At 33.1% G+C, this 16,799-nt stretch overlaps 1 protein-coding gene across 1 annotated transcript; it reads right to left on the reverse strand.

Annotated features, from left to right (window-relative positions):
* Positions 1-336: 336 nt before the first annotated feature.
* LOC132057933 (uncharacterized) lies at positions 337-885 on the reverse strand. The gene has a single exon (XM_059450513.1). It carries the CDS (start codon positions 883-885, stop codon positions 337-339), a length of 549 nt encoding a protein of 182 aa, XP_059306496.1.
* Between the last annotated feature and the right edge of the window lie 15,914 nt (positions 886-16,799).

Genomic DNA, 16,799 nt, shown 5'->3' on the forward strand with positions numbered 1-16,799 from the left:
GTTTTAAGGAAGTTCAACATATGCTATATACATAAAAAATAGCTTTTAACTCAGATATATAAGATAATCAACCCCTGAACCACTTACTCGGTTCCGCTGGCTACCAGACACTATAACAATGGAAGGACAAAACTGTTATAAATTCGTCTCAAATTTTGTCCACATTTATGAATTTTGTCAAAAGACTCTTGCAATCTTGTAACACATTTGTCTATCATAAATATTTCGTAACGAATCTATGATTCAATGCCATAAAAAACTTTTGATTTTTATTCCATACATATGACACAGCCATACGAACCATACATGCTGCTTATTCATGAACCAATATAATAATCAAAGTAGGTAGAAAGAAATATCCCTAATAAGTTCTAAGAAGGAAGCCATATTATCATTATCCTGAGCAAATGGATTTGGAGAAGCTGGTGACTGCGTAAATAAACTCATACAAACAAATAAATCATCCTGTGCCACAATAATAGCTTGTCCCATATCACCTTTCATGACCAAAGTTTCAAGTAGAAACTCAAAATCTTTTTTCATTAGTACATATTGATGAAGACACTGCTTGTACATTTTCTTAAGTGTTGGATTTGTTTCATTTGTAGTGATTGTAAGAACCTTCCTGTGAATATTTGTGTAGTTTGTATATGCTAATTGAATTGCAACATCTTCAAGATTGAACCTTGTTATTGCCCTATTTGCCTCTCGATTTTCTGCCAAAACATTGTAGCAAAAATCTTTTACATTACATAAATCACAAGCTGTTTTAATTAGTGGGGTGATTGCAGTTGCTCTTAAAGATGCACCAAAAAGATCAACACTTAGTAAAATAATAAAAATTAGTGAGATTGATGAAGAATCACTAGAAATTAATCTCGCCATTTTTTTTTTCTCTCGTGGAATTATGATCTTAACTTCTCTGTTGGAAAATAATTATACTTATAAACAAGGGGGTTAGCTCTACATAGAAAGTGCATTAATTTTCATTGGTTATATTGTTTATATCCTAGTTTAGAAATTCTCTCGACAAGTTAAAGCGGTAATAATGATTTTGCTTATATTCTGCCTTAAATATATGATTCTTTTTCTAATAAGCGATTACGATAATCTAAATTTGTATCCTTGGTCAAAGTGAGCATCTTAATTACTTGATACGTGTTCCAAACCATTTTGAGAACCCAAAAATGTGGATACTCCCTCGACCCAATTTATGTGGCACACTTTTCTTTTTAATCTGTCCTAAAAGAATATCACATTTCTATAATTGTAAACAAATTGATTTTAGAATTTCATTTTTACCCTTAATGAAATGATTGACAACCAACTAATATTTGTTTTAAATCACAAATTTCAAAAGTCTCATTTTCTATCTTAAACTTTATATCAAGTCAAATGGTGTCACATAAATTGAAATGGAGAAATATTATGCAAGCACCAATTTCCATAATAGGCTGCTCTTATAATTAATTAATTAGATTCTAAAACATATGGAAAATATTCCATCGACTTCAGTTGTTTGGGACATCTGGAAAAAATATATATATATATATATATATATATATATATATATATATATATATATATATATATATATATAGGCAATGACCTCTGCATTTAGTACAAAATTATCACTCGTCTTTATTAGTGGGGAAAGGGTCAAAAATACCCCTCTACTTTGGAAAAAGGGCTAAAAATATCCTCCGAACTTATTTTTGGTAAAAAATACCCCTCTAATCCTTAAAGTTTTCAAATATACCCGTGTGTCCTAACGGAAATTATCTCCAAAATAACCTGAAATCATTTTTTAAACCCGTTTCATCATTTAAACCCGATCCAACTAAATAATAACCCATAAGATCCCCTTATTCCCCCAATTCCCTCAAACTTCAAACCTACATATTGGGGAATACAGGGAATCTTATAAGCTTATTTAATTGGGTTTAAATAATGGAGTGGATTTAAAAATGATTTCGAGTTATTTTAGGGGGATAATTTCCTTCAAAACAGGGGTACATTTGAACACTTTAAGGATGAGAGGGGTATTTTTGACCCAAAATAAGTTCGGAGGATATTTTTAGCTCTTTTTCCAAAGTAGAGGGGTATTTTTGACTCTTTTCCCTTCTTAATATTATGACATTTTATGTAACTTGTGGTAAAAAGGAGTTTTATTTTTTTATTCCCCTCCTTTGTCCCCTTTATTGGAGCTATTGCTTCTTTGGTTACTTGAACCCACAATTCTGGGATGGTGGGTGGGGGTGCTAATCATCTGAGCATCCCCTCTTGTCGGTAAAAAGGAGTTTTTTTTATCGGACTGAAAGTTACTTTTAGAAGACATTAAAAACACTTTAATTAGTTGAGTAAGTTACAATTCACTCTCCTATTATAATTTCATATCATGGACAGAGCTAGCATACAAAGTACGGGTTCGGCAGAATCCAATAACTTGAGTCCAAACATTGTATATTTGTTGAGAAATCTACTGAACATGTACCCTATAATAAATTTCAGAATTCAAAAACTTGAAATTTAGAATTTATAAGCTGCAGATCCTGGATTTAGCTACGAATTTGGAAGAACCTAGTAGCTCTGGCTAAACATGTATTTGTGTTAAAAATTTCATTTCATATGAATAAATAATATATTCAGAACCGAATAAACCAAAATAAAATAAAATAATAATGATCGAGAACTCATAAACTATAATTTCTGACTCCGCATCTGTCCGCCTCTGTTTCACAGCCCAAGCATGACCACAATTGAGACTATTTTCACCAGTACAAACATAATTTTTCCAATTCGTCTACCACCATGATAAGTCTGAACCGAACAATGACATTGATGTTGTGGATGTGTGTGTGAATGTGACATGTCGTTGGGGTGCATGTTCCATGGACTAGGGAAAAATGGGTTGGGAATCTCATAAGCATGCCTATCAAAAGATTGTGTTTCAGGAAATATCGATGGTGGAACGTACGTAGAGATTCCTAGACTTGTTCTCTTTTCACATTGTAGCAATGTACATTCCCTATGGATATCGAATTCACATAGCGCACACCTATAACGCCATGAAGAAGCGTTACATGCTCCTCTGCAAACTGCACATGTTCCTGGTTTAGCTGAGCCTAGTAGCCTTAAAGGATGTACCTGAATTGACAATTATCATCGAAATGCTTGCATAATTATAATAAAGAGCTAAAAGATGATCAATAAAAAGATGAGAATTTAATTTCTGAAATTCTTAATACGTAAATTAAGATGAATTAACACTCCAACTTGCTTGGTTTTGCAAGATCGATCACCTATTAGTTTTTTTTTTTTTTTTTTAATTAAACATTGTTGAATAGTTTTTTACTTGTAAAGGGGAATTTTTTCATATCAATGGAAAATGAAGAAATGAAAAGATTTAGGTGTTTTAATGTGGGCTCACTTATTCAAGTACACATAAAGGGTTAAAACACTTAAACCTTTTCATTTATTCATTTCCTAGGTGTGTGGGAAAGCACCCCCAACCCCCTTTACAAGTACAAACTATTCAACAAACATATCTTCTTGATAAAACTCTACATAATACTCTCTCAGTATCTTTCTATGGACCCATGTTGACTTGACATTCTCTTTAAGAAGTACTTTATCAGGGTTTAATTTACTAAATTAATCTTATTAATTATGCTTTGGAAATCTAAGTTGACTACTACTAGTACTTTATGTAGTTATCTAATTATATGGATTATATTGAAAAAAAACAATAAATCTCTCTTTATTTGCTAAATTGGATAAGCAAAAGAAAAATTAAAAATTTATTTTTAACATAAGGGACAAGTAAAAGAGAAAAAAGGAAGTACTCCCTTTGTTCACTTTTACTTGTCCACTATACTAAAAATAAATTTTTACTTTGTTCACTATACTAAATATAAATTTTTACTTTTACTTGTCCATTTTAACATATCAAAAGAAAGACAATTTTATTTTCCCTGTTTTACCTTTAGTATTAACTACTCATTCCTCAAATTATTTCCAAGTTCATTGAAACTATACATCATTAATATGAGTTTTATGGTCAAATATGCACTTCATTTACTGTTTCTTAAGGGGAGGCTAGGTACATTGTTGACGAGGCAAAGTACATTGTTGACAAGTAAAAGTGTTAGCCTTTAAAGACATGTGTTTTAAATATGAGTGTAGTATGAATTGGGAAATGGTGGGAAAATAAAATAGAGGAAAATGAAATTCAAATAAATTTCACTTTTACAAAGGCACTTTGTGGCAATTTGTCCCGCATTGGTGGGGGAAAGCACTTCTTGTGTGTTTATATATAGATTTACCACTTCTAGCTCTTAAAGAGTTGAGAAGAGGGACTCCCCTCGAGCCGCCATCGCTCGGCTCGGCTTCAGATTATTTGGATTTGGATTTGGTTAAATGATCTGATTGATTGCTAATCTTTTTGGACCAAATTTATTTCCAAAATTCAATTATTTATTTTCCCTTAATAATTTTTGTGTGAAATTTTAATTAAATAAATTCGTGGACTTTTTTTATTCCCAACGGTAATAACGATGTTATCGAATGAGACCTGACAACATGATGAAAAGGCGTGTCATTTCTTTACATTTGAGTTGAAGTTGGTGAAATGCAATTTGCATTGCCTGTATTGCGAAGTTTTCCGTTATCCTGGGAGAAATTAATCCATTAACCTTGGCAATGCTTGTGAGATTAGATTTCATAAGGACACACAAGAAACTTGTGGGCTCAGAAATTTTTTGTTTCATCTAATTTCTGTCTTTAACATATTTTGGTTTTGGAAAAACAAAAACTTGTTTTCATAAATTACTGGAAAGTTATTGTTTTTAGTAAATTACTGGTAGATTACTGATTTCAGTGAATTACTGGTTGAACACTTGAAGATAACAAGCTTAGGAAATCTAATTTTTATTGTTTAATTTTTTGTGTTCTGTTTGTGTTGGAGATGAAAATCTTCAGATTTTCTACTATGCTTTTGAGATTAAAGTTTTCGTATCTTTCTACTAAATTGTCTACTCGATTTGAATAATATAAAAACTTCATCGAGTAATTAATGTGTGGCTTTTAGTTTGAACATATAAAAGCTTCACTGATTTATTAATTAAACGTTTGTGTTTGTCGAACAGAAATGGGAGAACAAACTCCAAATGTGACTGCCATTGGTACTGACACACCAACCCCCGTGGTTGGCTATACAAGCAATGTTGACTCCTCTGTCCGTGCTACTTCGGCATCGGCTCCGGCAGAAAAGCCCGAAAAATTTACCGGGATTGATTTCAAAAGGTGGCAACAAAAGATGTTCTTTTACTTGACGACTTTAAGTCTACAAAAGTACATTAAGGAGGAATTTCCGGTTCTACCGGAATCAACTCTACGAAAATGAACGTTTCATTGTGATCGAGGCTTGGAAGCACTCAGATTTTTTGTGTAAGAACTATATACTTAGCGGACTGAAGGACGATCTTTACAACATCTATAGTAATGTGGGTACTTCGAAAGAATTATGGATGCGGCAGAAAAGAAATATAAAACTGAGAATGCCGGATTGAAAAAGTTTATATCTGCGAAGTTCCTGGACTACAAAATGGTAGACGACAAGTCTGTTGGTACCAAAGTTCAAGAGTTGCAGGTTATCATCCATGATTTCCTTATTGAAGGTATAAGTCTAATTAATACTTCTGTCAAAAGTATTAAGTGTGTTATTACTTACATACTCCCTCCGTTTCAATTTATGTGAACCCATTTGACTGGGCACAACATTTAAGAAGGAGGGAAGACTTTTGAAAATTGTGGTTCAAAATAAGTCTTGAATATTTGTGTGGTTCTAAATCATTCATAAAGTGAATTTGTTTCCAAATTAGAAAAGAGGTAATTCATTTTGGCATGGACTAAAAAGGAAATAGGTTCACATAAATTGAAATAGAGGGAGTATTATTTATTGAAGGTTTGGTGATTAATGACGCGTTTCAAGTTGCGGCAATGATTGAGAAGTTGTCTCCTTTATGGAAGGACTTCAAAAATTACTTGAAACACAAATGATAGGAGATGACGCTGGAAGATCTCATCGTTCGGTTGAGAATCAAGGAAGATAACAAGGCGGCAGAAAGGAAGGCTAATGGGAGATCAGCAATAGGGGGAACACATAGTGTTGAAACTGCTCCAACGAATCCAAAATAAAGGAAAAAGACTTCAGGACCAAAGAACTTTCCTAATAAGAAGAAATTCAAGGGAAACTGCCACAATTGTGAAAATATTGGACATAAAGTCAATGTCATGCTCCAAAGAAGGAAAAGAAAAAGGGTCAAGCAAATATGGTTGAAAAAATGAGGATATTGATGACTTGTGCGCTATGTTGTCTGAGTGCAATTTAGTGGGAAATCCTAAAGAGTGGTGGATTGATTCTGGAGCCACTCGCCATGTTTGTGTAGTTAGAGAAGTGTTCACATAGAAGCGTTCGCTTCATATATTCCCCCAAGACCCGACGAAATCATATTTATGGGAAATTTGCAACGACCAAAATTGAAAGTTATGGAAAGATATTTCTGAAGATGACCTTTGGCAATGTGGTGACTCTCAACAACGACTGTCATGTTCCAGAAATAAGGAAAAATTTAGTCTCTATCGGACTTCTAGTGAATAACGGTTTTAAGTGTGTTTACGTTTCAAACAAAGTGTAATAAGTAAGAACGAGATGTATATAGAAAAATGTTACCTTACGGGGTCTTTTTCAAAGGCGAATGTAATGGTCGTTGATAATAATAAGATTTGACTTCGTGTTACTTACTTGAGTCAAATGATTTATGGCATTACCGTTTAGGACATGTCAGTATAAAACCTTTTGAAAAATGATTAATTTAGATGTATTGCCTAAATTTGAATGTGATAATTTAAAATGTCAAATCTATGTGGAATCTAAGTATGCTAAACATCCTTACAAGTCAATTGAAAGGAATTTAAATCCTTTAGACTTAATTCACCGAGATATTTGTGAAATGAAGTTGACTACATCTCGCGGTGGAAAGAAGTATTTCATTACTTTCATTGACGACAACACTCGTTATTGTTACGTTTACTTACTTAGTAGTAAAGATGAAGCAATTAATGCATTCAAACAATACAAAAATGAAGTTGAAATGCAACTTCCCAAGAAAATTAAAATTATAACACCTCGTACCTTAAACTAAGCCATGTTTATGATTCATGACATAGAAACCAAGACAGGAAGTGTTGGAATTGGAAATTTGCCTTGGAACGGTAAAAGTACACCTTACGTCAAAATGTATGGGTCGTACATTTATGTACGGGCCATACTTATTGGACGTATATCATAGGGGAGAAATCAGAAGCCACTGGAATTTGACATTCCAGGTACGGGCTAGATGTACGTCACATACATCAAAGTACGGGACGTACTTTTGTTCCGTACTCTCTGTACCAAAACCACAAGTTTCTAGAAATTGCCCATGAGGTATGTGACCAGTGTACGAGACGTTTAATATGGTACGGGTCGTATGTTATGCCCGTACTTTTCCCACTTCAGTGAAAAGCATAATCGGGACTTTAGTTTTATTTCCCATTTTTCATATCCTTCAAGCCCTAGAACGTCCCATCAATCCAGGATATTAAGGTAAGCCTATTCCAAGCCTTTCAAGTGAATTCTAAAGAATATCTATGATTTCTAAATAGAATATCCACATATGGGAACAACCTAGGGTTTTGAAGAAAACCCATCTAAAGGATTCAAGACTAAAGCTTTTGGATTTCTTCTTCAAGTTTAGACCTTTTATACAAGTTTTGGAGCGCTATAGGTATGTAGGGTTTCTATCTACATGTGGGAATAACATTGTTCTTTACGTTCTTCCATGATTATACGAAAGTTTATCAAAACTAGGATTCTAAACATGTTCACGATAACCCTAAGTACATGTACCATGATATACCATGTTTGTATGATTACTTCATTAGTGTGATCTTAATGTTCCATTACGGATGTTGAGAGTCGGCCGTAATCCAAGCGTATTTTGCATTCCATGGGTTCTTAAATGCAAGATATAAACTTTCATGTTTATTTTCATGTACTTCCACATGTCTCCATGTTTTGAGCAAGTTATACTATATATATATATATATATATATATATATATATTTCCATGTGACAATACAATCACGAATAATGTTTACAGTCAAGATTATATAATTCATGGGCTACTAAGCCAGATATACCCATGTATATGTTTTTGGGAGTTGCACAGATTACCGAGAAGGCTCAGATAGCCTGAAACTACGTATGCCAGTGTAGGATAAGGATCGCTCTGCCCAGTCAGGACAATATATTCATGTCTACTCATTGAGGGTTGTTGGATCCACTCATGTTCATGTTCATGTTCATGTCTTGTACCCCGATAAGATACATGATGGGTTAGCTGGTCAGGCAGAGATTAGATCTCACGTACTTACGTGGTGGTTACATGTCGGTTATGCTAAGGGTCACCCACATAAATGTTTTTCTCTCTCTTTATATATATATATATATATATATATATATATATATATATATATATATATATATATATATATATATATATTCATGTCAAATAATACTCGTATGTTCATGTTCGACATATACATATACGGATGCGGTTTCAATTTCAATTTTATTATTTCATGTGCCATGCTTATGTCATTTAGTTGCTTTACATTTCGGTACAATTTGAATGTCTTGACATCCCCCTTTAATTACCCGGGGCTTGCATTTCACAATGCATATATATATATATATATATATATATATATATATATATATTATTCATGTCAAATAATACTCGTGTTCGTATTCGAGATTACATATACGGATGCGGTTTCAATTTCAATTTTATTATTTCATGTGCCATGCTTATGTCATTTAGTTGCTTTACATTTCAGTACAATTTGAATGTACTGACATCCCCTTTTAATTACCCGGGGCTTGCATTTCACAATGCAGATTTGCAGGACGACGGATTAGCACGTTAGGATTTGCTCGTATTAGCTTTTGGTGAGTCCCATTTTATTCGGGGTTTTATCTCTATTTATGTTTATTTCAGTTATGTGGTAAAGGTATGCTGGGGTCCTTGTCCCGGTAAACAGTTTAGCAGTCAGACTCATATCAGAGGTTTCATAGACCAGTCAGTTATGTTATGTCAGACGTTCAGAGTCGTATAACCATTTTGGCTCGGTATTAACATGTTATTTTAGACTATTTTCACATCATGTTTTAAAAAATTATTTTATCTACTATTATGAGATTTCATGCTTACTCAGATTATCCATGTTTTAAAGTGTATTCCGCATCAGCTCCTGCCCTATGTTGATTCAGCAAGCCATGTGGTTCGCTCGATCCACACGTACGACAAGACACCGAGTGCCGTGTTACGCCCAAGCCATAGTTCGAGGTGTGAGAAAGCTTGATATCAAAGTCTAGGTTCAAGTGTCTTAGGGAGTATATGAAACTGTGTCCAGTGGGGTCACTTTTATGTGTGTGTGGCACCCACACATATAAACAGTTAACCATCAAACAAAAATGATAAAGAGTCATAAGGGTGATGAATATATATCTCTTTTGAAGAAATTTGTTTGGAAAATGACATTATTGATCAAACAATCGTCTGTTTTCAACTCTCACGAACAATCGAATTGCGTAAAGAAAAAAATAGAACATTAAAGAAGATGATGAATGCCTTGTTGATTTGTTAAGTTTTGGTTTACTCTAGAACTTGTGGGGGGGAAGCTATTCTTATGGCTAATAAAATACTTAATCGAGTTCCCCATAGCAAAACAGAATCCATTCCATATGAGAGATGGAAAGGAAGAAATCTCAACTTGAAATACTTCAAAGTGTAGGGGTGTTTAGCTAAGGTATAAATTCCTAAACCCAAAAAGGTAAAAATAGGGCTTAAAATCATAGATTGTGTTTTCATATGATATACCACCAATAGCAAAACATATCGGTTTCTAGTTCACAAATAAGAAAATCCCGTTATTCATGTTAATACTATAGAATTTTTGAAGACATTTATCCATACAAAGAGAAATGAGAGTCTTCTAGTGAAAGATCCAAACGACCTCGGGAAGAGACAAAGGAAAGTATTGCTAATGAGGAGAACCAAGACGTAGCAAACATCAAAGGACATCTACTTTCTTTGGTCCAGACTTTTTGACATTCCTATTGGAAAAAGAGCCTCTAACTTTTAAGGAAGCAGTATCTTTTTCATAAGCACAATATTGGAAAAAGGCAGTTAATAGTGAAATAGAATCCATTTTAAGCAACCATACTTGGGAGTTGGTTGATCTTCCTCCAGGGAACAAATGTTTAGGTTGCAAATGGATTTTCAAAAGGAAAATGAAGGATTACGGTACTATTGACAAATATAAGGCAAGACTTGTTGAAGGTTTTAGACTATGAGAAGGCCTTGATTATTTTAACACATACTCGCCGGTAACGAGAGTTACATCTATTTGGGTGTTAACAGCGTTGGACGCCGTGTATGGCCTTCAAGTTCATCAAATGGATGTTAAAACCGCCTTTTTAAATGGAGATTTGGAGGAAGAACTATACATGGAACAATCTGAGGGGTTTGTAGTTCCTGGAAAAGAAAAGAAGGTGTGCAGACTTGTAAAGTCACTTTATGGACTTAAACAAGCACCGAAACAATGGCATGCAAAATTTGATCAAATAATATTGTCAAATGAATTTAAGATTCGAGTGTGATAAATGTGTCTACATTAAGAACACTCCAAATCATGTAGTCATTGTTTGCTTGTATGTTGATGACATGCTAATAATGAGTAAAGCCATTGCCAACATAAATGTTACTAAGCGTATGGTTGCTAGCAAGTTTGATATGAAAGACTTAGGACTCGGCGATTTAATTCTAGGAAGTAAAATTCATAGGACTCCTCAAGGCCTAGCATTGTCTCAATCTCATTGCATCAAAATGGTACTTGAAAAGTTCAAACATTTGGACTTCAAAGTAGCACAAACTCCAATTGACTTAAACCATAATTTTGTGAGTAGTAAAGGTCAAAGTAAGTCTCAATTGGAGTATGCTCGAGTGTTGGGAAATTTGATGTACATCATGAATTGTACACGGCCAGATAGCTTGTGGGATAAGTAAATTAAGCCGATACACAGTTAATCCCCACCAAACTTATTGGATGCAATGAGACGAGTTTTGAGGTATTTACAATACACACAAGACTTGGCTTTGCACTACAATTCGTATCTCACAGTAATAGAGGGATATTGTGATGCAAATTGGATCACTAGATCGGTGAAACTAAGTCCACAAATGGATACGTTTTTACCGTTGGTGGAGGAGCTTGTGTCTTGAAGTCATCCAAACAAACTTGTGTGCCCCGCTGTACGAGTTCGAGTTCATAGCTTTAGCCAAAGTCGGTGAAGAAGGTTTAATGGCTCAGAGAATTTCTTGAAAGATATTCCATTTTGGCCCAAACCTTTGGCACCTATATGCATACATTGTGATAGTCAAGCGACAATAGGAAGGGCTGGAAGCGTTAGGTATAACGACGAATCTCGTCACATACGACGAAGATATAATAACGTTAGACAACTACTCTCTAGTGGAATTATCATAATTGGTTATGTAAGGTGAAAGGATAATGTGTCGGATCCACTTACAAAAGGCCTAGCTAGGGAGGCGGTTGAGACATCATCAAAGGGAATAGGACTATGATCGAAGACAAGTCAAAATGGCGGTAACTCTACCTAAAAGATTGGAGATCCCAAGATCTATGTTCAAGGAGATCAAACAAAGTTATGATTGACCGTTCAACATTGTCAAACAAACTTTTGGTCCATTCTCATGATGAAGACAATGTTCATTACCAAGAATAAAGCATTAAGGCTTTTTAATGGTTTCTAAGTTTGATACATGGTATATCAAATAGTGTTTCTATAGGATTACATGTTTAGGAATCTCTTATGAAAGTGTGAAGTGTAAGCTGCTTCAAGGAGAATTATGTAAGGCCAATTCTTTACGCACTTACGAGACCAGGCGGGGTTCATGGCTGAAACGAACACAACAATGAGAATCAAAGACGGTTAAAATATTAATTTTGTGACATGTGGTTGTCTAGGCATACACCAAAGTTCGACGATTCAATGATATCAAATCTACCGATTGATCGAGTGTATCCGACATATATTTACTATGGAAAGTTCAAAGGAAAACCTACTTATCTAGATGTGATTAATCCTTGCTTGCAAATCACACAATTTTTTCATGCATCATATAGTCATTCTCTATTCATGTGGGGGATTGTTAGGCTTTAAAGACATGTGCTTTAAAGATGAGCGTAGTGTGAATTGGGAAATGGTGGGAAAATAAAATGGAGGGAAATGAAATTCAAATAAATTTCATTTTTGCAAAGGCACTTTGTGGCACTTTGTCCTTCGTTGGTGGGGGAAAAACACTTCTTGTGTGCTTATATATAGATTCACCTCTTCTAGCTCTTAAAGAGTTGAGAATTCAGATTCAGTCAAATGATCTGATTGATTGATAATCTTTTTTGACCAAATTTATTTCTAAAATTCTATTATTTATTTTCCCTTAATAATTTTTGCACGGAATTTTAATTAAATAAATTCGCGGCCTTTTTTTTTATTTCTCAACGATGATAACTGGTATTACCGAACAGGCACAACACTTGATGAACTGAAATTTTTTGAACTAAATATCTCCTCTTCATTCTTGCATTCTGTATTTCTTTCAAAAGCCAAAACGTAAGTGTCTAGTTGTGATTTGCTGTCGCCCTTTGAGTTCGCAGAAGTTCTGCAATTTGCATTGCCGCTATTGCAGAATAGTTTTTCGTTATATCCTGGAAGATATTAATCCATTAACCTTGGCAACTGTTATGGACACACAAGAAACTTGTGGGCTCGAAAATTTTCTATTTCATCTAATTTTTGTCTGTAACATTTTTTGGTTTTGAAAAACAGAAACTTGTTTTCATAAATTACTGAAAATTTATCATTTTTAGTAACTAACAAATTTTAGTAAATTAATGGTAGTTTACTGATTTCAGTGAATTACTGGTTGAACACTTCAAGATAACAAAAAGTGAACGGAGGGAGTAATTTATAACTTACTCTACATAATAATTAATAACTCTTAACTGTTAGCATACTTATGTGACATTAGTCTACATGATTTGGTCAAAGTGCATGTAATTCATGCAAGAAAACAAGCGTGAAGTGTAGAAATTCTGGCCTAATGGATTTGGAAAAAATGGCCTAATAGTAAAAAATGACTTCTTTTTCTCCAACTTTTCTAACTTGCTCATCTTCTTCTTTCATTTGAATCTATACAATTGAGGAACACAAAGGGTCGGTCCGGTCGGAAATGTTAATTATGTTAGGTTTTGTGAAAGTAGAGTTGTTTAGTTGGTCCGGTCCTTCGAGTCACTGCGCGAGTTAGTTCTTGAACCGTCATCGAATCTTTTTTAGAAATGTTTAGTTGGGGAAAAAGGGGCCGACTTTGAAAAGATATGTATATTAGAGTGTCAAATTGTATATTAAGCCTTTCGGAAGTATGTTCTTAATTTGTTTAGGAGGTGAGAATTTTGCTTTAAGTTTTGGACTGATACTCTTTCTAGCTAACAATTTTATTTTCTTCAGAAAAGAGGTTTTAAGGGAGAAATCAAGCTTCGCATTCTTTTCCAAGGGGAAAGGGATCTTATTGAAGGCTTCTCAAAATCACTATGGATTAGGGTACACTTCTCTAAGATATGTGCTCCCCGATCTCAATTCATGTGATACTTTTCGCTTTTCGAAAATGATCAATTCTATTCCAAAACAGATTCAAGATTTCAAGTTTGTGGATTTTCCCACCATAGCAGATTCAAGATTTTGAGTTTGTGGGTTTTCCCACCCATCTCATATTAAAAAATAAAAAGAGACAAAAAACAAAGGCCCAATGATAACCAAGGGTTTGAACCCTTGACCGAAAGGGAGTAGAACTTAAGGGTTCCTCCTTTGCCACTAGACCAAAATCACACATTGTTAATGGATTCTCAAGTTATATTTGTTATATATTTACTGGATTTTTCAATACAAATACCGAATTCGCATGAGTGTACGGGGGTTAATGATCTAAATCCACCCATGATTCTATTGATCTTTGAAGCTAAATTGAATTAGATTAACTGAATATTTAAAATTAAATAGTGAATTTTAAAATCTATATGAAAAGTACTATTCTTTGAAAACCCACGTTTTAAAATATTGATCAAAGTTTATATAGTTTGAATAGCAAATGAAAAGTGTCGTATAAATTGGGATAGAGGGAGTATCATATTTTCCTTTTTAATTAGTTCCATAAAGTATTCATACTTTTTTGGAGTATTTAGAATAATTTTTTAACTTTGAATATTTACAATTTGTTCTTAATAATATAATTTATAGTTACACAAATATCTGTCACTTATTTTAAAGATTAAATCACAAGCCACATAAATTGGGGTTTATAATTAAGTTACTTGATGTAGAACATGTCGCAGTGTTTCTGGCAACTGAGTACAAAGAGGGTGTACATCGAATTCACAAAGCTCACATCTATAAAACAGCCCTTCCACAGAATCGCAGCACACGTTGCAGATGCGGTCCAATCGGCGATCGGCACGTGGCTTGCGGATGACGAGCTTGAGTGAATGGTAAGGATGTAAGAACGAAGAAAGATTCATTGGACATATTGTTCCACAGGATTCGTGCAGGTCGAAATCGCATTCATGGCAGTGATATCTTTTGCCTATGCCAGGGATTTTGCAACCATCACATATATATTTGGTGTTGGAATCAAATAATGTTAATGAATGCTTTGGGTGTGTGGAGTGTTGTATGGTGTTTTTCTGGATTGGTGCCATTTCTGAAAAGAAAAAACTCACAAGTAAGAACTAATATGTGGGGGGGGGGGGGGGGATCTCCAAAGGGCAAGATGACAATATTGGAAGACTTTATTGGTCTTTCACTTGCTTTTTTTCTTCTTTTTTCTCACATATATTTCTAAATACATCGACGAGAGCTTTACTTTAATATAGTCAAATCTACTATAATTGTCGTTAATTATAATAACATGAGTTCATTATAATGGTTTGATTTTTATCAAAATGATTTTTACGTTATATTTCTTATAAAGAACATCATATTTATATAATAGTGTATATTCATTATAGCGATGTCTACTCAGTAAATTACCCTCTCTATATCATATCGATTAAATACTCAAATATTGTGTAATAATATTTTGTAAGAACTATACCATTTATAAAATAATATATGAAAATATGTATGGTAATCATCATTAATATCATGCACATAGTAAATTTCAAGTACGAATATCTAAAAGGAAGAAAAAATGTTTCTCATAGTAATCTCGAATTAGTGTTCTAAATTTCAAAATCACATGTTTCCTATCTAGGGATTTTGTATAAATTTGAAACTTATTTTTGGTAGCTGTATTAGTAGCTGTAATTAGTCTATTTTAAGTTTGAAATTACGAAAAAACACATAATTACAATTAAACGTCAAACTATATATTTATATTTTTCAATTAATTTTAAATGCATATGTTCTTAGATTTTTATTCTTTTACAACTAGTTCTAATTTATTAGTGCTTTCAATTTTAATTAATGAAATATGAAAATCAATTAAGATTTTAGAATTAACAAGTATTTTGTTTTCGTATATAACATAAGAAGTACAGAAATAAAACAATTCTTTACGTACTTTTTTTTAAAAAATTTTAAAAAGATCTAAAAATTAAATGACAAATAAATCATCTAACTCTCCCCCATAAAGCCTAAAATTTTCGAAAAGGTCAAAAAAAGAGGTTTGGTCTTATCAACAACCCGAAAGTTTTTTTTTTTTAAAAAAAAAAAAATTATCTAATACCAAATTTAATTTCCGACTATTTAGTTTTTAAATTAAAGGGGAAGAATCCCCCACGAGGGTTTTTAAAACGGCCAAAAAAAATTGTTTAAAAATTTAAAAATTACATCCACATCATATCTTTTTTGAAAGGGGGACCAAAAATTTTACAAAGATTCAAAAAAGAAAAGAAAAACAAAAATAAAAGGAATTAATTCTATTATAGATAAAAAAAATAATTTTATAGACAATATAATCTATGTTGATAAAAATAATAACTACTTAACCCCCTTTATTCCGCCCCCGTTGGTGAGTTAGATCTTCCTAATTAATACTCATTCATTGAAACTTTAATTTTTTAATTAAAGGGGTTTGTCGGACGGTTTAACAAAGAAATATTCAAGAAATGGAGGGACTGCCCTTTGGAAAATGCCCGCCCGTGTTCCTTTGGGGGTTGGGAAAAAAATTTTTATTTTTTAGTTAAATATTTTTTTTTATTTTTTGGAAAAAACCAAAGTTTTTTACTTTTCCACCTCGTAAGGGGTTGGCGGGTTAAGCTTATGAGGAATGTTTTGTTAATAAAAAAATTTTAAATTGATAAATTACTTATTTTCCCTTTACTACGAGACGTTTCCCCCTTTGAAAAAGTAATAACCCAGTATAAAAAAAGGGCCGGGGGATATTTAAAAATGGTTAAAAAGGAAAAAATAAGAAAACAAGTAAAGTAAATTAAAAATTATTTTAATTATTAGTTAATTATATTTTATTTTTTTTGATTTTTTTAGGAAATTTTTGGTATAAAATTTTTGGGTAAAATTACTTTCATAAATATTTTTAAAATTTAAAATAAACCCT

The sequence above is a fragment of the Lycium ferocissimum genome, chromosome 5, assembly GCF_029784015.1.
Source record: "Lycium ferocissimum isolate CSIRO_LF1 chromosome 5, AGI_CSIRO_Lferr_CH_V1, whole genome shotgun sequence".
NCBI lineage: Eukaryota > Viridiplantae > Streptophyta > Magnoliopsida > Solanales > Solanaceae > Lycium > Lycium ferocissimum.